At 40.7% G+C, this 22,498-nt stretch overlaps 1 protein-coding gene across 1 annotated transcript; it reads left to right on the top strand.

The window, feature by feature from the left end:
• Positions 1-3,217: 3,217 nt before the first annotated feature.
• LOC145788415 (uncharacterized) lies at positions 3,218-20,753 on the top strand. Its single transcript, XM_082600183.1, has 4 exons — positions 3,218-4,421; positions 6,110-6,285; positions 8,132-8,982; positions 9,345-20,753. Exons 1-4 carry the CDS (start codon positions 3,218-3,220, stop codon positions 20,728-20,730), a joined length of 13,617 nt encoding a protein of 4,538 aa, XP_082456309.1. The 3' UTR covers positions 20,731-20,753.
• The last annotated feature ends 1,745 nt before the right edge of the window (positions 20,754-22,498 follow it).

Raw genomic sequence — 22,498 nt, 5'->3', positions numbered from 1 at the left:
AATCGTGATAAAAAAAAAGTATTAAAAGAAAAGTTTCGAAATAATTTGAAAACATTTGTTTCTTGAACTTAAAATGGGCCATTCTGCCTTTGACTGTGAGTGCAGACGTCCAGGGGCGCCGGAACGATTTTTGACTGGGGGGGGCAAGATTACAAAAAAGGGCACTTTTGTTTACTAAAAGGCCAATTTTTTTTCAAGTTTTAAGATAAGATATAGCGATAATGCTAATTTATCAGCTCACTATGTATTGAGTAATGATAGCCTACAAGTGTTCGGTATACAAAGAAGGGCATCATACTATGTTATTATGATGTAACCTACTGTCAAGCCTTAAAGCAGTCTGCGGCCATGGCCGCTAAGTAGTGCTTGAATGACCGCCGGTGCTACCTCCTCAATCGGCCAAGTTTGGACGCTGGTCTTTTCTTCTAGCCAATTATTTAATTTCGCAATAGAATGATTGTGGATTAACTGTCGAAAATATGTAGTATCAAAGAGTGACGCAAAATTAGGTCAGCGCATCATAATCGCCACTGTTGCATTGTGCGGGAATGTTTGTTATTGATGGAATATATCCATTATCTGCGATCACCATCGCTGTAAGTCTTGTTTGTAATTCCCGACGTTTATTTTAACAAAGTCTTAATCCAAAGTGCTAACTTACATCGGCTGGCAATATTGTCGTTTTTATGTCGATTCGATGTTGTCGGACATTGAATCGTTGTTAAAAAGGAGAACTAGGTTAGTTGACATCCGAGGGGAAAACATTTTTTGATCTTATTTTGCAAAAATCATGCTTCTTTCAGTAATATCCTTTACATCATTGAAATACTTATTTTATTACCTTGCCGTCATCGTCAACACATGTCGAACGTTGTTTTTCGTTGCTAAAAAGAATTCTAGGGGAGTGGCAAACTGCTTTAAAATCAGCCACATTAGAGACACTCGTGCGAGTGTCGTTAGATGGTCCCGCAGTACTGGATTACAATCCCAATAAAGCAGTTGTTGCGTGGTGCAACGATTCTATTGTAGGACGTCGCCCAGGCAGGGCCTCTGAGAGAAATTTTCACTAGGGGTACGAACAGTCACTCCGGGCCCCCCTCTCACTCCGGGCCCCCTTTGTCTTGGGCAAAACGCGTGATGTTTGCTTAGGGCTAGGCTATTGCACACCATACAACATTTTACTGAAGAATTGGACATCTGTGCACAATAATAGTATCAGGCTGCAATAAAATTATTATTATTTAATGTTTGGTGTTGTGCATATCATGTTATCTGTCCCCCGCCAATTTGTGCATCCTGCATTGAACTCGTGTGTCAGTTTTTATGGTGCTTTTGGGAGGTGTCGCTTGTACAGCTTTAATGTAAAATTTTTAAATTCATTTTTTTATTTCTCTTGGATGTAGCGTATAATTATTCCTGATGAGGAGTGAGGACACTATGTGGTGTCGAAAGCGTTGGATTTAGTAGTTTTTTCTTGTTTTCTTTTTTGTGTGTTTAATGTTAAATCCGTTAACGTTATTGAGTGTTATATGACTGTATCTGGTACAAGCCAAGCTCTCTACCAAGGCTCAAACATAACATCTTGTTAAAACATAATCAAATTAATCATCTAACCAATAACCTTTCTTCATTAACTTTTGCATTCACCACATTAGCAGCACTAGCAGAGGTGAACGACAGAAGCCACTTTTTTTTACTCCGGCTCCGGTCCTGCTCCGAAAGTATTCTCCGGCTCCTGCTCTAACTCCGAAATTCATTCTAAAGTGAAATAAGCGTGAAACTACCTTTTTCAAATAGGCCTAGTTTTTAAAAAACACAAAAAAATCCAAAAACACCCGGACAGGAGAATAACTAACTTTTATGCTTTAATTTAGGGTGCTTTTAACAAAACATTTTTGCACGTAAAGCATTAAATTACCACTTTGGGCTCCTAATTTGCTCGCAAAGCACTCGATTACCTTTCTAGGCCCGTTTGTTAAATTACGGGCCCCCAGAACTAAAGAATAACAACTTTTATGCTTGAAATTAGTCGTTTAGGATAGTTTTTACCAAACATTTTTGCGCATAAACTATAAAATCACAATTTCGGGCCCCCCAACAAACACATACCTGGGCCCTCAAGGGTACGCCGTACCCTCCGTACCCCCCTCTCATAGGCCTTGCGCCCAGGCCCAGACTTCAACAACGCTAAGTGATCATTTTAGCATTGTTGCAAGTTTAATTCTATTTACTTGTGCTATTATTTTTATTTTGTATTTTGATATCGTTATTTTTATTTTGTATTTTGGCCTCCAAGCACGCAGATTTGGCCGCCGAGAAGAAGCTCCCGGTAGGCCGCGATGGCTGCCGAAATAAAAACGAGTTTTAAGGCCTGTACTGTGTTGCAAAATTTTGTGCCGTAAATATTATTTTGAGGCAAAAATGAAAGATTATAATTACGCTAAAAGCGAATAGCTGAAATTGTTATATTGCAAAATATGCAGTAGCTTACATGACTTTAAAAGGGCACCATTGCCCCCCTTGCCCCTCCATCTGCAGAAAAATTGAGGGCAGGGGGGCATTCGCCCCCCCTGCCCCCCCGCTTCCGGCGCCCCTGCAGACGTCCATAAAGATCAGATTCAAGTGCAAAGCTATGTTGTTACACGTAACAAAACAAATTACAAATTAAGATTGGTCGAGTTAGCTTCCTAGGGATAAGTATCATTTTTTGCTAAATATATCTGTAAATTGAAATAAAACAACGATTACCGGTATTTTCTTTGATCTCAGCCAAGGCATATATTTTGCGTTTTATGAGATTGCGGTCAAATCACATAAAATTGTCCTGCTTCATCAGTCAGCAGCATAGTGACACACCATCTTCCACTAGTAAGACTAGTGATAAAATAAAGTTTGTTTGAGAAAATGATTGATTCCTACTTTCTACTTTCTCGTGGAGTAGAAAACTTAAGTCATTATATCATTAATGTTAGTGTAATCTTTTCAATTATAATTTACACTAGGTCTATTATTTCAACTGAAAAGAATTCTTTGTTTACTTCAATGAGCAGACAATTTAACTCTACCATGTGGAGGCGGCGGCGAGTATTTTGTTAGCCAAATCTATTCAATTAAAGCTGAGTGCCAAGTACAAATGAAATTTTGTCTTTGGTATATCCGAACAGGGTATCGAAGTTACATCTACAAAATCAAAAAGTAGATATTTTAGCCCTACAGAATGGACATGTTATTAGTTAGTTACCTACTTTTACAACCTGCAACTTATTACAGGAAGCAGAAAAAAAGGTATGGCGAAGACGATGAACCACTTTGTGATAACCCCTGTCTTCAAAAGGAAGCTTCGCAAGATCAAACAGGGCTGGTACCAAGTCCATCCCAGGGCGTTGACGATAAAAAAAAATGGAAGAGCACAGAACGTACAATCAGTCTTCTTCCACCTAAACCCAAACCAAGGTTTGATACAGTGAAGCAACCCCGTCGTGCATCCAGCGATTTACCACCCTCTTGGCCAGGAAAATGGAACAATTGGAACACTGATATTGTCAAGAGTGACCCAAGAACAGCAGCTTCGGAACGGCGTCCTTTAATGGCAGGTTATCCTCAAGAAGATTTTCCAGATCAAGCTTCCTCTTCACAACTTGTTCCTGAAAGAGTGACAATTGAAGAGTCAATTAAAAGTGACCGCTCAACCAAAGGCTCTCGCAGGCCACTATCGGCTGACAGTAAATCAGGAGGAACGACTTCTGGTCCGGAGAGGAATGGACATCCGGCATCTGCGGAAGGAAGATCCGGTCAAGGTCAGTACAAAGACCAAACATTTCAAAAACGAGTGTCTCGCACTCACTCGTCTGGAAAGAAAAAAAGGAAAGGTTCGATTACAAAGTACCTTCCGACCGTGAAGCAGAGAAAGATTCCTGCAAGGAGGAGTGATCAGTCTATCCAAGCACATCGTCGACAGATTGAAGAAAGTGTCTTGCACGAGATGGACGATATTCCATTAGAATCTAAGAAGGATAAATATGCCAAGAAGCGTTCTTTTGTCGTTCACGGGATGACCGTTGTGAAGACATCAGCAAACAAGATTGAAGTGAGCTTTGACAGCAATGATCAGCACATCAAGAAACATCCTGATCTTATTGATGATGTGATGCTCACGCTGGTGAGTGCGCGTGAACGCTTTTCCCTCGATGCAGACGACATTGGAGGAATCATAAAAAATCTGGAACCTCTTTATCGCCGACGCATCTTCATTCAGCAGTTGAAGTCGCGATGGTATTTAGTTCTTGGTTTTCTTCTTCTTCTCCTCGGAACAGGCGGTGGCCTTTTTTATTTTTTAGGGCAAACACCACCTGAAATTCCCCCACCAAAGTTTCGTCCTCCTCCAGCAATGGACGGAAGGTTAAAAGTCCTTAGTGCAGAAGGTAAGTTGTCAACCTCAATGACAAACACGTTATTGCTAATTCACCCACTGTGACACTATTATGTAACGTTACACATCTCAAAACTTAACAATGATGGCAAGATGCTGCTGATCATGGTGGCAAGTCATTTGAACAAAACATTGCTTGTGATTAGGTGAAAAAGGTTTGCAATTTCCTCGACACATCTTGTTGGATGAGTTGAATTTTTGGCACTGCTGTTTTAGTTCTTGTTTTGTCACAAACCGTTGGTAATAGTACTAAGCCAGTTTAAAAGCGGTGATGCCCCCGTTACCGAGAGTGGCGGAATCCATCTCTACGTCTTCGCAATCGCCTTCATACCCTGCCTGCATATCGATTTGTCTAAGCGCTAAAGCGTTCTCTTTTGTCCAGACAACCTTGCTGCTTGCCTCCTCATTGCCTTTTTCACGTCTTCTTGGGTCTTCCTTGTTTTCTATGACCCGCCACTCACAACTCCAGTGCTCTTTTCGAAACATTATCTTCATCCCCTCTCAAACATGCCCATACCACATCACTCCACTCGTTTTCGCCAACTTATCAGAATTCTCATTCAACCCAATCAAGTTCATAAGTTCCTCAGTATTCCTTTTGTCCATCAAATTTACATCGCACATTACCTTCACTATCGCTCTCTTAGTTCTTCTTAAAATCGCTAATTCGTTTTCCCGAAAGCACCATGTCTCACTTCCGTACAGCATTGCAGGTCTTAGGCAACTTCTTTGTCTCATTACAGGTCTTAGGCAACTTCTTCCGCAAATTCTTCCTTTCATTTTCAACGAAAATCTTCTACCACATAACAGTTTTCGACACCCCCTGAATTTTCCCCAACCAAATCTTACTTTTGCAGTCACTGCCGCTTTACAACCACCACTGGCATTCAACCTATCTCTTAGAATCTAGATAGCAAAATGCATTCACCGATTATACTTCTTCATTTAGCTTTTCAGCAGGACCAACCATTCCTTCTTCAATCTTCTTACATCTTTAACAATCAAAACAATATCCGGATCTGCAATTTGCATGTCACCCTCTTCATCTTTGCACATCTTTCATGTACCCACGAGTGGGCCACGACACTTATTTGTGATTTATTTAAGTCCAGGCCATTTAATGATCTGTTAAATTTAGTAATTTTGAATTATTTTTTCGAAATATCAAAGAGGCAAAATTGTACACATAGTTCAAGCCAGGGGGGCCGAAACGATTTTTGACTGGGGGGGGGGGGGGCAGGATTATGAAAAAAGGGCACTTTTGTGGCTGAATAGCCAATTTTTTTTAAGATTGAAGATAAGATATAGCGATAATATTCATCTATCAGCTTATTATCGAGTATTGATACAAGTGTCCGGTATACAAAGAACAATGGCACGGAAGGGCATCTTGCTGTGTTATAATGATGTAATCTACTGTGATACAGAATTTTGTGTCGTGAATATTATTTTGAGGCAAAACTGCAAGATTATAATTAAGCTAAAAGCGAATAGCAGAAATTGTTATATTGAAAAATGTGCAGTAGCTTAAATGACCTTAAAAGGGCACCATTGCCCCTCTGCCTCCATCCACAGAAAAATTAAGGGCAGGGGGCTATCGCCCCCCTGACCCCTCGCTTCCGGCACCCCTGGTTCAAGCCTAATATGTATTGCGTCCGGCATCTTTGTTTTCACCTGCAGGACTCAACATGGATTACTACGCACGAGAATGGGGATCGAATAATTCAATGCAATGGTCAAAGGAGGTTTTATCTCCATTGTTGAAATCTTTCTTTGAAAACACGAAACTCCCGATTCAAGACATCATTGTTGAGAATGTAACTTTTTCTGAAGAACAAGAAAAACAAAAGCGGCAGGTAGGCTAAGTCTTAATCCATCCTGATTTTGTATTTTGTATGCTGAAAAAAATGCATACACAGTTGCACGCTTCTGACCAAAATGCTCAGGAGCAAAGTTAGTGTTGACATTATTATTTTTTCTAGTATAGACGGCAAACAGCTCTTTACTTGAGTAGTTGACTACAACGAAACAATATTGCAAAAGCTAAGGGTAAACTTTTAAAGATTTAACAGAAGATATAATCTGAAAAAATATTTACGCCTACTGTTGAACAAATAAATAGGCTACTATTAATACTACAAAAGTGCTCAATGCCAAGCAAAAAAGCCAAGCAGAGCAAAGTAAATTAAATATAACTTAGTTATTAATTTCTAAAACCTCTACAGCCTGTTTTACCCTAAAATCATCAGAAGATCTTTAATCAAATAGAATCTGTTTGAAAAGATTCTATTCAAGGACCTTTTGATGATCCCCCTTTTAGGGTGAAAAAAGCTGTAGAGGTTTTTGAAAGTAATAACTACATTTGATCAGTGCCGGTCTTAGGGTATTTTGGGCCCTGTGCGGAATATGCTTTGCGGGCCTCAATGACAATGATCCAATTCAGTAGCGTAGCTAGGTATTTTGAAAAGGGAGGGGGGTGGTTTGACGGTCGGTGGGAGAAGCCTGACGGCGTGATCGCCGAAGGCGACACCCAGCGGCGGGGAGTCTGGGGGCCTCCCCCAGAAAATTTTGAAAAATTACTTTGAATTTGGGGCATTCTGAGAGCATGTTCAACAAAAATTTGGGTATAAATATTACTGTAAAATGGTGCTGTCCGGTGGCATAGCAAAAGGATGAGATCATGCTTTCTTTGGCATTTTTCGGAAATAAAGCTATGTCTCTATGTTGAGTCTGGATGCAACCTATTTCGTCCCCTGAAAAATTCGTACCCCGATTTCGTACCCTGAAATCGTGTAACAAAATCAAATCTCGACCTATTTCGTCCCCTGAAAAGATCGAGAGAAATTTTGAAATGTTTGCCGCAACTCCGATCAGCGACTTCGGCTCTGTTGTTTTTTTTTTCTCGATCTTTTCAGGGTACGAAATTTTCAGTTGACAAAATAGGCTGCACCCGTTGAGTCTCTATGTTTTCTTGTTGCTAATTCCTTTGTTGAATTCACTTGTGGAATTTTTCCATTGGAAACGACAAAATTACTGCATTTTCTGAGTAAATTGCGGGCCCCCTAATTTGCGGGCCCTGTGCGATCGCACGGTTTGCACACCCCAAAGACCGGCACTGCATTTGATGTAGGCCTACTGTTGTGTTTTTAGGTTGTGTACAGCCATGTATATACAATATGTAAAATATATGGAAACATTTTGCTTATCTTTCTATTTCAGGGACCTTTGTGGTATTGTATTTTGAAACGGCACTGTTAAAGCGCAGTTGAGAACTATTGAGCTAAAGCTTCAAATTGAACAAATAAAAATGTTTTAGAAGAATATTTTGTTTCCTTTTAAATGAAATTTTGCAGTAAAAAGTTTTATCTTCACTCGACTAAGCGAAAATTCATTTCGAAAATCCTAATTGCAAATGATTAATTATTAGACGCTGACGCAAAATAGAGTAGGGTATCGAGGTTCAGAATGAAATTTCCCTTACTATGTGTATGAATTTGCCACGTATCAGATATTTTAAGCAGTGAGATGGAAAGTGCTGTCAGTTTTCTTTGTAACCACATAGGCCCATCATCGAATTACAATCGCATTATTATTATTTCTGTTGGTATTTATTCCACACGAGTGAAAAACTGAATCTATTTGATCAGTATCGAAGTGGTGTATATTCATCAACTTTGTCAAAGCAATGTCCATTTTTTTAAGGTTGGAGGGAGATTTCGAAACACCCCAAAACCAGTCGTCATTTCGTATGTCATCCAACCAAGTGAAAACGAAACTGAATATTACGGCAGTGAACTTCAGATCAACGCTCTCGTGCGTTCATTGAGAAAAACCGTTTTTCAGAAAAAAAGTTGGAAGGTTGACCCAAAGATATTTTCTCTTCGCCAAGGAAACACCTCCGTTAATGCTTCCACTGCGCAACAATTCCTTGCTCGTGGTGTTCCTCCACTGGATCTCTTTTCAGAAGAAGAAGAAGCTCGCTCAGGGTTTTCGAAGAAAAGTAAAGATTTTGATTGCGTAGAACTTCTCGTTCCCAACAATGGTGTGATAGAACCTCTTCGTTGCATGGTGGATAAGCAACACAAACCGGGAATAATTTGTACTTTTTCTTGCAAGGAAAACACAATTTTACGTGGAACCAAGACGAGAGTTTGCCTCAACAATGGCGTTTGGACTGGAAGTGACGTGGACTGCGTTAAACCATGCCAGGTTGTTACAGATATTCCGAATGGAGTTATCATTCCGCCTAAGTGCACCGATCCTGTTTACAATAACACCATCCCTCCTGACACTCGATGCTTATACACTTGCAACACAAACTACGCTTTAGTGGGAGCACTGCAGCGAGTTTGTCAAACTGATGGGACTTGGAGCTCGAGTCTTCCGGTTTGCAAACGAGAGTGTCCAATGCTGACCCCTCCCGCCTTCGGTCAGATGTCACCACCGAGCTGCTTCAAAGAGCTTTCTAAAGAGGGTGACGTATGCACCTTTGCTTGTGATGACGCATTGGTTCTCCAAGGAGAAAGTGCGACCTCTTGCGATAGCGACGGAAGGTAAGAATTAATGTAATTAATTTGCCTAACAAGAATTGCATATCTCTTCGGCAGTGAAAAGAAAGCTTGGCTGCTCAGTAGCCTACATTTCGGTTATAGTTTATCGATAATGATCTGGAATGTTGCAAGCGTAAACTCTTAATAAAAAAATATTAACAGAATTAAATGAAATGAAAACCAGAAAATTTGATTTCGATGTGAGATAAAAGCAATATTTTATTAAACCTTGCACATCCGCAACACATTCAGATATTTTTTGGGCATTATTTAAAAAATTGGAGACCATAAATTCAATTTGTTTTAAAGTTTCTCAAACTTATATTTAGATATTAAGGAGTTTTTATGCGATCGATTCTTTTTAGGTGGACTGAAGACGTACCCGTCTGCAGAAGAAAATGCATTTCGTCGGAGCCAATCCCGAATTCAGATGTCCACCCGGATGTTTGTTCCCTCTCCGTGCTTTATGAAGGGATGAGCTGTACGTATACATGCCACGAAGGCTATCGATTAGTGGGTAACAGCGTACGTTTTTGTACCACTGATGAAAGTTGGTCAGCATCAGCACCTCAATGTCTTAGGACATGCCCTACAATTAAAGAAGTGCCTCAAGGAAGCATAACACCTATTTCATGTGCCACTTCTGGCGCTGTTGCTTGGGAAAAATGCACGTTTTCTTGCGACGCTGGTTATGTCATAGAAGGACATGTCAATCTAACCTGCATTGACAACGGCCAGTGGGATTATGATGCTCCTAAATGTTTAGCAGAATGTCCTGGGCTTGCAACACCTACAAATGGAGTGGTATCATGCTCAGGTAAAACCGAAGGTTCCTCTTGTGTGCTACATTGCCTTTCTGGATATCGGATTCGTGGTTCAAGCTTTGTAGTTTGTCAGACCGATGGATCCTGGACTGAACCACTAGGTACATGCATTGGCACATGCAAGAAAATAAAACCTCCACTTCATGGATCTGTGGTGCCTCCAGAATGCGCCCTGATTGACAAAGCAGTTAACGATACATGCATTTTTTCTTGTGATTATTCATATGAATTCAGCGGTTCTACCGAGCGTACTTGTCTTGTCAATGAGAGCTGGTCCGGTGTGCCAACGTCTTGCAACGTCAAAAGGCAGTATTTATTTGTTCTTGACGTAGACCTCGTTGATGTTTGCCTGACCTCACCAGGTGCCAATAGTATTTCACCAGTAAAAAAAAATTTTCAAACTTGCGAACAAGATCCTTTCAATTTGTGGTCTTTGCACAATGGCCGACTTCTCAGAAACTCAGGAAATGGAAAATGCATAGGTTTCGAAAAACCTGTTTCTATGGCAGAGCTGACATTTTTAGAATGTAATGACTCGGATAGCCGTCAAATTTTACATTGGCCAACCACTACTAAAGAAAATTACACCGTTAAAATGCGAGACTTTGAATTATACTTGTGGTACGGTTATGGTACAGCCCCACAAGTCATTTCTACCGATGAATATTCACCATTGACTGGCTGGTTACTTTACGACCCTGACAGAAAAGCAAAAACAACATTTTTTGGGGCTTCAAACAATGGAAGATGCCCAAAACTTTCTGATATTGCCAATGGAGGGTGGTTTCCTTTGCTCTGTGGTCAAGGACCAGTGTCATCAGATGTTCGTTGTACATTTGTATGCACACCAGGATATGACATAATAAAAGGTGAACCAGTCGCTACGTGTACTTCAGGGTTATGGGTAGGAAATGTAGCGCCCCTGTGTGTACGTTCATGTGTTGCTTTCAGTCCCTACATCACCAGACATGGACATGCAACCCCTGATTATTGCACAAACACTGCATATGTGAAGCGAGGGTCAACATGTACTTTTTCTTGTGAAAACTCGTATGAGCTTATCGGAGAAACGAATTCAGCTTGTCTTGTTGATGGCCAATGGAGTGCACCTCAGCCTCGTTGTCAAAAGCGTTGCGCTCCAATTGCAATACCTCCTTTTGGGAAAGTAGGCTCTACATTGTTGTGTCCTGAACCACTTGGACTGCATGAAGTTGGCAATGAGTGCGCTTTAGACTGTATTGAAGGTTATGTTGTGAATGGTTCAAGGTCAATCGTCTGCAATGATACAGGAGCATGGAATGACACTTCTTACGAATGCATAAGGTCATGTGTGGCCTCCACAGCCCCGCTTATGGGAACTGTTTCATGTAATGAATCATTGGATTCTTATCCTCATGGCTCCGAATGTACATTCGTATGTAACGGCACATATTCGATGTGGCCTCTCAACGCTAATAAAACCAAATGCTTAGATACTGGAACATGGGATATAAAACCACCAGAATGCCAAAAATTTTGTCCTTTTCTAGCTCCATTGGCAAATGGCGATATTTTTCCTAGTGCATGCCTGGGTCCTGATAATCTACACAATGGAATGAAGTGCACTTACGTTTGCGACTTACAATATACCTTGTCCGGTGTTAAAGATGTTGTCTGTCTTACATCAGCGAGTTGGAGCGCATCTCCTCCAACTTGTGAACCTGATTTACATTTCAACTTTGTCAATTTGGACAATTCAAATAATGAGAATTGTGTTGTCGTGAAACAGTATCCTCACCACAATATTCACATCGTTACAACAAAGCCACGGGGGACATGCCTCAATAATGACGCCAAGGATATGTGGTCATTTACTACCTACAATCAAATTCGTAGTGCGTCAACAGGTTGGTGCCTTGGAGTAGCCGAAAAAAAAGAAGCTGAGGTTGTTAAACTTTTGGATTGTGATGGAAGCGACGAAAAGCAGCGATGGGATTGTGTTTTTGAGCTGGGGGAAAATCGTGTCAAGTTGAAAAATACCGACTTTGTTCTTCGAAGTAAGGATTCATTTCTTTATATAACTCAAATTGAAAAACTTGGAAGTTGGCTAACTTTAGACCAGGCTACCACAGTAGGACGAGTTTGTGGCATGCAATTAAATCAGACTGGGACATGCTCTAAGATAACACTACCACCTGGAGGAACTGTTACACTGTCTTGCCACAACGCAGTACCAATTACATCTAAGTGTTCCATTACCTGTGATGCAGATTATGTATTGCAATCTGGTTCAACCACTGCAATAGCAGCTTGTAACCAATATGGAATATACAACACAACTGATATTTACTGTAGAAAACGTCAATGCAAAGGCTTAACAACACCAGTGAATGGGCAAGTCAACTCAGGTTTCTGTAATTCAAAAGTACAAGCATGGAGTAATTTAGCTTGTACGGTCACTTGCACAAGTTCTGCTTTCTTAAGTTTAAAACGCGGAGCATCTGGAACCTTATTCTGTCTTGGAAATGGAATGTGGAGCGAACCAGTTCCTTCATGTTTATCTTTTTGTCCTGCACTGACCAAACCTGGCAACGGCGATGTGAGTCCTGAAACTGATTGCACTACTACTGACTCATCCAAACATGGAGACATCTGTACATTTACTTGCAAAGTCCATTACAAGTTGATTGGCTCTTCATATTTACGATGTGCCAATGGAGTGTGGAACGGAACTGAGCCTTTGTGTCAAATGCTTTCTGGAAATTCGTTGTGCTCACGATTGCAAGCTCCAAACTTTGGTTACGTCACACCAACTCGATGTCTATCTGGATCTATTCCGGTGAACGTGACTTGCACTGCGAGTTGTTTGCCAGGATTTTCTGCTGTTCCTTTGAAACATGACAAGTCAATTTGTCAACCCGACGGTACATGGAGTTCTCCTTTGTCAATTTGCAAGAAAGTTTGCAATATTTTAATTGCACCACGCCATAGCGTTTTGCAACCAGCACATTGTACATCTGGGGTCATGACAGAAGGTCACTCTTGCCTTATAGTGTGTGCAAATGGGTATGCACTCACACGTGACACTGGATCACTAACTTGCCGCAACGATGGTCAATGGGACCTTCCAATGCCAAGATGCGAAGCAATACCTCAGTTTTCACTACGTGTTGCTAGTAGGTGCGCTAGTGCTACTAATGAGCCGGATAGCTGGGTTTTTTCAGCTCCTTGCTCTGTTACTGATAACAGACAAAAGTGGGAATGGCACGGCTTTGGAAAAATTAGAAATGTTGCAACTCAGACGTGCATGACACCAGCAAGTATTAATTCATATTCTTCTATCAAGCTGGCTAATTGCAACAGGATAAATGGTTCTTGGGAATGCCCATATGCACCCAGTCCTGCTAATTACATGACATTTGCTGACCGCTATATATTAGCCTATGCTACCCAACTAGCGTCAAACATCTTGTTCGTTATTGACACAAGCCATGAAGATGCGAATTGGAAGTCTCGGCGATCAACTAATGTGGTAGCTAGAAATACAACTGTTTCAGGGAGACCTTGTGCATACAGGAAAAGAGGCATTTGTCCTCCTTTGCCTGTGATTCCATACGGTTTCGTACAAGCAGGCTGTGCTGCTCCAGGCCTTTCTATTATAGCTGGTACAAAATGTGTATACTCTTGTCAAAGTAATTACGCGCTGGTCGGTATACGTGAGCGAACGTGTTTAAAGGAAGGACGTTGGAGTGATATGTCAGCAGTGAAATGCAAACGCAAATGTTCCGTTCTACCGATGCCTGCTTTTTCAAAAGTTTCTCCTAAAACCTGTGCTACGGATAGGTTGCATGAAGGTTCAACTTGTACGTTTAGTTGTGATCAAGGTTATAATTCGGCTGGTGCTGAGGTAAGAATTTGCAGACCCGATGGAATCTGGTCCAATGTACCTGTAATATGCCACAAAACATGTCAACCATTAGTTTTACCAAAATTATTAGCAATTGAGCCAAACGAATGTAGGACCAATCAAATGCTCATGGGAACTTTGTGCACTGCTCATTGTCCGAACGGATACGAGCTCTTTGGATCGACAGTTAGAACGTGCAAAAGTGATGGAAGTTGGAATGGGGACGTCGCAGAGTGCCTGAGGTCTTGTCCTCCTATTACTCCAATTTCAAATGGAAGAGTTATGCCATTAGATTGCATTGGCGGTGGAAAAAAATCTGGAGATACTTGTGTATTTTCTTGTGAGTCCATCTACAGTTTAAAAGGTGTTCGAATTCATACATGCTCTCCTGATGGGCTTTGGTCGGGGAAACGTCCCACATGCTTAAGAACGTGTCCGAGTTTGAATCCTCCGACAAATGGGTTTGTAAAGTGTGATAGAACAATTCCTCTTGTCGGTGATGTATGTGAATATTCTTGTCGTCCTGATTACGTAATAGCCGATACCTATTCGGACAAGAGAATTTGCATGAATACTAGCTTATGGTCAGGTGGTCCACCAGTTTGTGTACGTGAACATCAATTTCTACTTCTGCAAACATCTCCACCCAGCACAAAACACTGCTTACATGTGACTGATAAACAAACTATAAGTATGAGACAAGATCCATATTGTGACTTCTTTAATGGATTTGACCGTTGGGCATGGTACAAAAACGATTTAATTCGGCATTCGACAACTCGACGCTGCTTGGCAGGATTCAGGGTTGTGTCATCTGGTAGCTATCTGGTCTTGAAAGATTGCAATGCAAGTGATACAGAGCAGATATGGGAATGTGGCGATCCGAACCTTATTTGGTTTATACGCTTAACTCATTCACAAAAACTTCCGTTGTACTCTATTCTTGCCGCTGATAAAGTTTTACTCTTCACAAGCAACGGTTTAACATTCGTGCAGAGTTCAAATTTTGGTATTACGACTCACACTCAATGGCATGCAAAAACGTCTCTTGCAGACCGAATACCTGTATGTTCTGCTAAAAAAATTGATTCTTGCCCTGGACTCTACGTGGATGCGGGTACTTTAGTAACTCCGAGTGATTGCCGTACAAAACCAATGATTGTTGGCACAGAATGCCATTTTACATGCACTCCACAATTTAAATTAAACATTCAAATTACTTTTACTGAGTGCTTAAAGTCAGGCCACTGGTCTCACGAAGTTCCAAAATGTATTCCAGCTTGTAAATCATTTAAAATATATTCTCTTAGCACTCTTCAAATAAGTCCTCCTTCATGCGCAGGAACGCTGAAGCACGCAGAGGGTTTTGCTTGCAAATTTTCTTGTCCAATTAACTATCGACTAATTGGTAATAGCGTACTAACTTGCCAGCGTAACAGTGCTTGGAACTTCATGCAACCTTACTGCAAAGCCACTTGTCCGGCGGTCAACCACCTTATTCACGGTAGTGTGATTCCAGAAATATGCACAGACTCTGGCACAAGAGTATTGGAAGGTACAATTTGTAGATATCAGTGTTTGCAGACTGAACATATTCTTAGTGGAGTCAGTCAACGAGTTTGTACCACATTTGGCCGATGGAGTAACATCGAGCCGAGATGTATCAAGCCGTGCCCAATCCATTTACCACCGGAAGGTGGAACGGTGATTCCATTGAGGTGTGCCAGTCAAATGTCGGTAGCAGACACCGTTTGTGCTTTTAGATGTGGAAAGGGTCTGATTCAACTTGGTTCTTCTTTTCGAATATGTCTTGCAAATGGAACCTGGTCGGAAAAAAAGCCTCAGTGTCAATCAACATGCTCAGCTTTAAAACCAAGTGGATATTCTGTATTGAAACCAAGCAGTTGTGGCCTTGAAAATACTGCTCCGGGGCATAGTTGTCATTTAAATTGTAACCCTGGATTTGAAAAGAAAGGTAATGAAGTGGTCACCTGCAACGAAAACGGAACATGGTCGGGGAATCTTGGAGAGTGCATTCAAAGATGTCCAAAAGTTGAAAAACCCAAGAATGGACAAGCACTTCCTCAATCTTGCTTAGGTGGAGAATTATTTGAAGGGCATGAGTGCACATTCTCTTGCGAGAATGGATATCTTTTAAGAGGTTCAGACGTTCGCGCTTGTAAAGACGATGGAACTTGGAGTGGAAACGAAACTTTCTGTGATCGTGCATGTCCTCCGCTTGGAACAGGATTAAACATACATTACGAACCAATTAACTGCGAGATTTTGTATAACCTTGAAAGTTCAACATGCAGAGCGATGTGCGAAGAAGGAACTGTGACGAGGGATGGTTTGTACTCATCACTTGCAAGATGTCGTCCTGATGGCGATTGGGACTCAGTGATGATCGAAGCATGTCATCCTGCTTGTCCGACACCAATTGTTTTTAATGGAGAAATAATTTGTACCAATCCAGAAAATAATTTAGTGACTACAATTCACGCTTCTGGAGTGACTTGCGTCACCACGTGTGACGAGGACTATATTGTGACTAGTCCACCGATCTCAAAATGCGTGATTTCTGCTGCAAATGTGAATGAAGGTTATTGGTTCCCTTATCGAGCACAGTGCACATATGAACCAGATCCAATGATTATCATCAACAGGCTGAACTTCACATCCGTCTGTCTTGGAGTGAAATATGGTCGGGTCGTGTTAGTAGAATGGCCAAACTGTATAAATAAGACTTATCTTACCCATTGGGTCTGGCAAGGAAAGCATTTAATAAGAAACGCAGTCACAGGGCTTTGCATGAGTGTACCAAAAGCACTTCCGCATCGCTATGTTGCTACTTCAATATGTAATAGCACTAATCCACTCCAGCAATGGGACTGCAGTAGAGATGATCCATTTGGTGTTATTTTAAGAGGAACCGAATTAAGTATAAGCACAGCCATCAAAGAAATTGATGGAGTGGTGATAACAATTGGCACCAAGCTGAGCAGCAGATTGTACACATACAACCCATACTCGGAGAACGAGGTGGGGACCCTCTGTTCCAGGCGAAGATTTTCTACTTGCTCGCTTCCTGATCTTCCCCGAAGAGCACAGTTCTCCCCAAGTTGTCTTCAAAACCTTCCAACAGAATCAGGATCGCAATGCATAATTTTATGTTCTGGTACTCCTAACAACGTTCTTACTTGCCAAGAAGATGGAACATGGCTTCCAGGAATAAAATCCATTTGCCAAAAACCATGTTCACAATATCCTCAACTTCAAAATGACGCAATATTCTTGGAAGAAGAATGTTATACTGAAAGCGTCCCTCAAAAAACTGTTTGCAATTTAGGTTGTCCACAAGGTTACGTGCTGCTTGGAGAAGGAAAACAAACACAGTGTACCAACCAAGGTATATGGAAAAGACTGGAACCTTATGAGTGCAAAGTTGCGTGCACCAAAATTTCAGAATTAAAAAATGGAGTTGTAACTCCAAAAGAATGTATCACTGGTACGTGTTCTATAAGCTGTAATCCAGGTTATCGAATCGAAGGCCCTAAAACACGAACCTGTGAACCGAGCGGACTCTGGTCTGATAGGGAGTTTGAATGTGTTGCCGAGGTTCAGTTTTCAATCATAAGTACAACCAAGTACAAGCAACTTGCCCTCTGCCTTGAAGTGTCTGAAGACTTATTGGTTTATAAGCAAGCATGCGTGTTCAGTAGGAAGTCACAAAGATGGAGATGGAATTCTCATTACTCGATTGAAAACGTCGTAGCAGAAAAATGTTTAGCAATTAACTTTAATGCTGCATCTCGACCTCAGGCGATAATCAACCCCATATCTTCTAGTAGCAGTACTGTTAAAATCTACACTACACTGACAAATCAAACAGGGAACACAAAAACCATTTTACAAAATCCTGTTATTACACCTATTTTACAGTTTGATGATGGTCTTGGAACTAAAGCGATAATGAAAGATTGCAGCTCTACCGATCGCTCCCAAAGATGGACTTGTGGATCAGAAGAAGACCTATTTCTTCAGCTGGTTGACCAAAACATATTTTTAGACTCGGGGCCAATTTTTCGTGCAAACTTGGACGTCAATGTAGTCATAACTTCCAAGTCAGTAAAATGGGTTGGAGTTGTTTTTACTGAAGAGCGAAATGTTTGTGCGTTTAGATATACTGGTACCTGTTCGCAATTGGAAGACATATTTGGAGGCACTGTGTCTCCTCCTGTATGCAAATCTAGTTTTGTTGTGAGTGGCACGCGCTGCGTATACAGTTGTAATGGAGACTTTACACTTGAAGGAGATGAAATCACCACATGTACCAATAATGGTAAGTGGTCTAGACCTCCTCCATTCTGTCTTGGAATGGGCGTATGCCCTCCGTTAGTGCCGACGAGACATCTTCTTATTTCTCCGATTCTTTGCACAAAAACTGTTGTCGCTGAAGGTCACCTGTGTCACATGAGGTGCGATGAAAACACGGTGATTCATGGAAAACGATCACTACTGTGTGGTCCAGGAGGTATTTGGAACGGATCTCTTCCACAATGTGATTCAGTTTGCCCAGCATTGCATCCTCCAGATAATGGGTCCATAACTCCACGAGAATGTGAAAAGCCAAACGTCAAACCATCTGTGTTTTGCACCTCTTCTTGTAATATAAATTTTACTATGGTTGGAAAGCCGGAACGAAGGTGTTTGGAAGATGGCACTTGGGATGGTCAACAGTTACTTTGCAAACAGTTTTGTCCAGTTCTACCCTTACTTCCCGGAGGCAGTGTGTCACCAGGTGCTTGTCTAACCAACCAGAGTGCTCATGGTGTGGTTTGCATGATGATCTGTGCTTTCAAATCGTTTTTGTCTGGTCAGTCAAAGCTTGTTTGTAATGAAGGAAGTTGGACTTCTGATATGCCTACTTGCATACCAGATTGGTGTCCTCGACTTCAGTTTTCACCTCGTGAGACCAATGCTATAGTATACGATGGCCTAATCAATGGTGCAGTGGTTCAAAACTCAGTCCTGCGAATTCGTTGTCTTTCTGGTTACGCCACTCAATTTCCTCCAAATCGTGTTTGCTTGAAAAACCACGATTGGTCCTCAGGCAATGGCACGTGTGAACAAATACGATGCCCATTTCTCAACAGACTATACCACGGTGAAGTGACGCCACAAAATTGTACCAATCGTTATCCCGGTGCGCCGGTTGGTCTTGTGTGTTTTTTTAAATGTTCAGCAACATATGTATTAATTGGTCCATCATCAAAAGAGTGCCTGCTTGGAGGACAGTGGTCAGACTCAGCTAGAGTGGAATGTCAAGATACTCACCAACAAGCTTACACAATTATGTTTTCGATGGTGCTAACTAAACAACTAAGTGATGGTAGGTTGGAATCTAAATGTCTTCAGGTAAAACGCAACACGAAATCAACGTCTTTGGCGACATGTCGTAGAAACAACCCCTATCAGTCATGGCGCTGGTTTGGTAGCTCTAGAATCCAAAACCTTGCCAGTCAGCTGTGCTTAACCATGACAGGTGGTCGGAGCCTTATTCTGGATATTTGTACTTTGAACAAAACTTCTCAAGATGCCGCATGTGGTGACATCTCGTCAATAGCAGGACATCTCAGGTTGAAAGTTGGAGGCGTGTTAGTAGGTGAAGGAGTTGGAACAACTACCAGCCGAATTCAAGGCTTAAAGTGGAGTGCGTCATGGATTAGTTTTACATCGAGAGTACAAGTTATATCAAAAGTATCTGACAATGAGTATGTTCCGATTTGCACTTATATGTGTGGAGGAAACTTTACGGCCGCCAAAGGAGATTTCTCCTCTCCTAATTATCCCAACCCATATCCTAGCGACGTGGAATGTATTTGGATTATTCAAACAAATACTCCCAAACAAGAGGTGCAAATAGATTTTTCATATATTTCTCTTGAAGATGAAAACATAACCACAAGAAGACAGCAAGAATGTGCTCAGGATGTTCTTATCGTCTCAGAAGGGAAGGGAAATGATGGAAATGAGCTAGTAAAGCGATGCTCCGCTAATAATTCGTTACGTGTCATGTCATTATTTGGTCCCATACGTATAAAGTTTTTTTCTAATAACCATAACAAACCAGGTGGAAATGGGTTCAGTGCTCACTGGAGGTCTATTCCTTGGCCAAAACCCCGCGAAGAATGTGGAGATCCATACAACTCAAATCCTGTAAGCTTCAGTATTGATGACACTCCCAGTGCTGGGCTATGGCAAACCTTTGTCGTATATATGCAAAAGGACCTTTGCAATGCGTTTATCATTAGTGATTATTTCGTTCTCACCAATGCTCACTGTGTTGAAAGCTTTCACAACAAAACTGGAATCTTGGACAAACAAAAAATCTTTGTTTTGTATGGCTTCTCCAACCAAGATGAACTAATTCGCAGGTTTCAGAAGAAAGACTTTAACGATGTTCGTAAGATATGGCTTTACCCTAGTTACTTTGAAAGTTCTCTTAAAAATGACCTTGCGCTTATTATGACTCACTTTAAAATAAATAAAGAATGGAACGTCGGACCAATTTGCATGCCTGATATTAAGTTAGGAAATGTGGCTGTTCCAGGTCACTCTTATTGTTGGGCAGTACAGTGGATTCGAAGCGCGTTTAGCGAAATCAAAGCCGAATGGGATTTTACACGGTACAGTTACGTCAGGTTGCTTACTAATGCAAGGTGCTTTGCACTTCTGAGAAGACTTAAGCAGATAGAGGAGCTACACAATTTGATTTGTGCAGAAGAAGTTGAAGAAAAAGTTGCGGTTAAACTTGCTTTTCAGCCCAAACCACTCATTTCACGCATTGAGAATGACGAGGGTAGTTTACTCCAGTGCCAGTGGAATAGCAACTGGTACTTGACCGCCGTTCACAGCTTTACCCTTGAAACACAATCAAACAGACTGTTTGTTTTCACAAACTTAAAGAAATTCCAGCCATGGATTGACGATATCACGTTTAATGCTTTTTATTATCTTCGTGAGAATGCCATAATATAATAGTTATTAATAAAAGTACTGTATTTATTACAAACACAGGTGTCTGTCGCTGTGAATTCATTGCTACAATCGGTTGCCAAGAAACATCACAACATTTGTTAAAACAATTTTAACAATGACGCATTTGACTCACCATTATTTTTTTTATGCTCATTGAAAGCTGGATTGATTGATTTGATTGGGGAATTTTTATCCACGGACTGGCAGTTTCGCATACTTGTAAAGGCTTTGAACCACTGACGTATACCCGGTCGCCAAGTTTGACAGAGTGAAGTTACCGATTGTTGAAGCATAGACTGGTTGAAGTGATGTTGTCGATGAATTATTCCATCCACTAGGTGCCGCTGAATGGAGAGCTGTTCTTCAAAATGCGTTGCTCAAGCACACACCAGTGGAGAGTCGAACCAGTGCCGCTTGATTCTGCAGTTTATTCGTCTGTAAAGTTGTGCGACTTAGGCTACTACTTACTGTCTTCTAAGTCAGATGTACATGCCGGATTCACTTTCGTTTATCACGTTTCACTGCCGTTGTGAATATTTGCATGATGTTCGTCACAGGATAGGTCAATTCTGAAGTTAAGTTTAGGTGTTTGTAAAAGTTATTAGCCAGGAATTTTTGAAAACAAGGAGAAATATAGTTCATGATGCTGTGTCAAATAAAAAGATATCGTGATGCAGCTAGTTTGCACTTCAGCAGAAATGTTTTTTCTAAGAAATTTGCTTTTCTATGCATTTACAGTACTGTACCAATTAAAAACCGTATAATATTTTATTAGAAAGACAATAGTTCTCTCTAGTTTGGAGCTTATTACAATGATACTACAAACGCTGTTGTAATTTTGACACTAAAAGACCAACCCACAAATCGCTGTATTTCTAAAACAAAAAAGTGCTTTCAAAATGAATTAGCTTGCGTGAAATTTATGAAAGCAAATCGAGTTACTGTAAAAAAAATTACGTTTGCCTATAAAGAAGTTTCATTGAACATTGGCAACAACAAAGCATTTGGATATCAGCAGGAAGCGCTTCAATGGGATTTGTGTCTTTCCACCACTCAAATCGCGCACATTGCCTTCAATTTGTTCATTGCAAGACCTGTGTAGTAGGGTGGATCGTTTTTCAACTTTTTTTCTTAATCGCTTATTAATAGTGCGGAAAAGTTGTGCACTGACATTGTAAGCACAACACAAAAAAAAATTCAAAAATTTTGATTATCTTGGGTTGCCCCAAAGAAGTTGAAATATTGGAAAAAGTGGAAAATTTCCAAAAATTTTATTTCTTGTTTTAGTGTTTAAGAGCACGGAAAAGTTGTGCACTGACATTGTAAGCACAACACAAAAAAAAAAATTCAAAAATTTTAATATCTTGGGGTGCCCCAAAGAAGTTGAAATATTAGAAAAAGTGGAAAATTTCCAAAAATTTTATTTTTGCTTTAATTTTTAATCGCGTATTAAAAGCGCGGAAAAGTTGTGTGCACTGACATTGTAAGCACAACGCAAAAATAAATTTCCAAAAAAATTAATATCTTGGGGTGCCCCAACAAAGTTTAAAATTCAAAAAAGAATTGCAAATTTTTAAAAATGCCATTTTTACACATTTGTAACTGCACTGCCTCCCGCGAATCATTGTAAATTACGCAGAAAATCAATATTTACAAGTACAATTATGGTACAAGTACATGTAAGATACGCAAACCTTTTAAGAGCATAACCTAAAATCTTGTTTTGTATTGAGACGGAGCATGTCTTTGCTGGACTGTAGCCGACTTC

This window comes from Aplidium turbinatum, chromosome 2 (genome assembly GCF_918807975.1).
Source record: "Aplidium turbinatum chromosome 2, kaAplTurb1.1, whole genome shotgun sequence".
NCBI lineage: Eukaryota > Metazoa > Chordata > Ascidiacea > Aplousobranchia > Polyclinidae > Aplidium > Aplidium turbinatum.
This window is presented reverse-complemented; position numbering and strand designations above follow the sequence as displayed.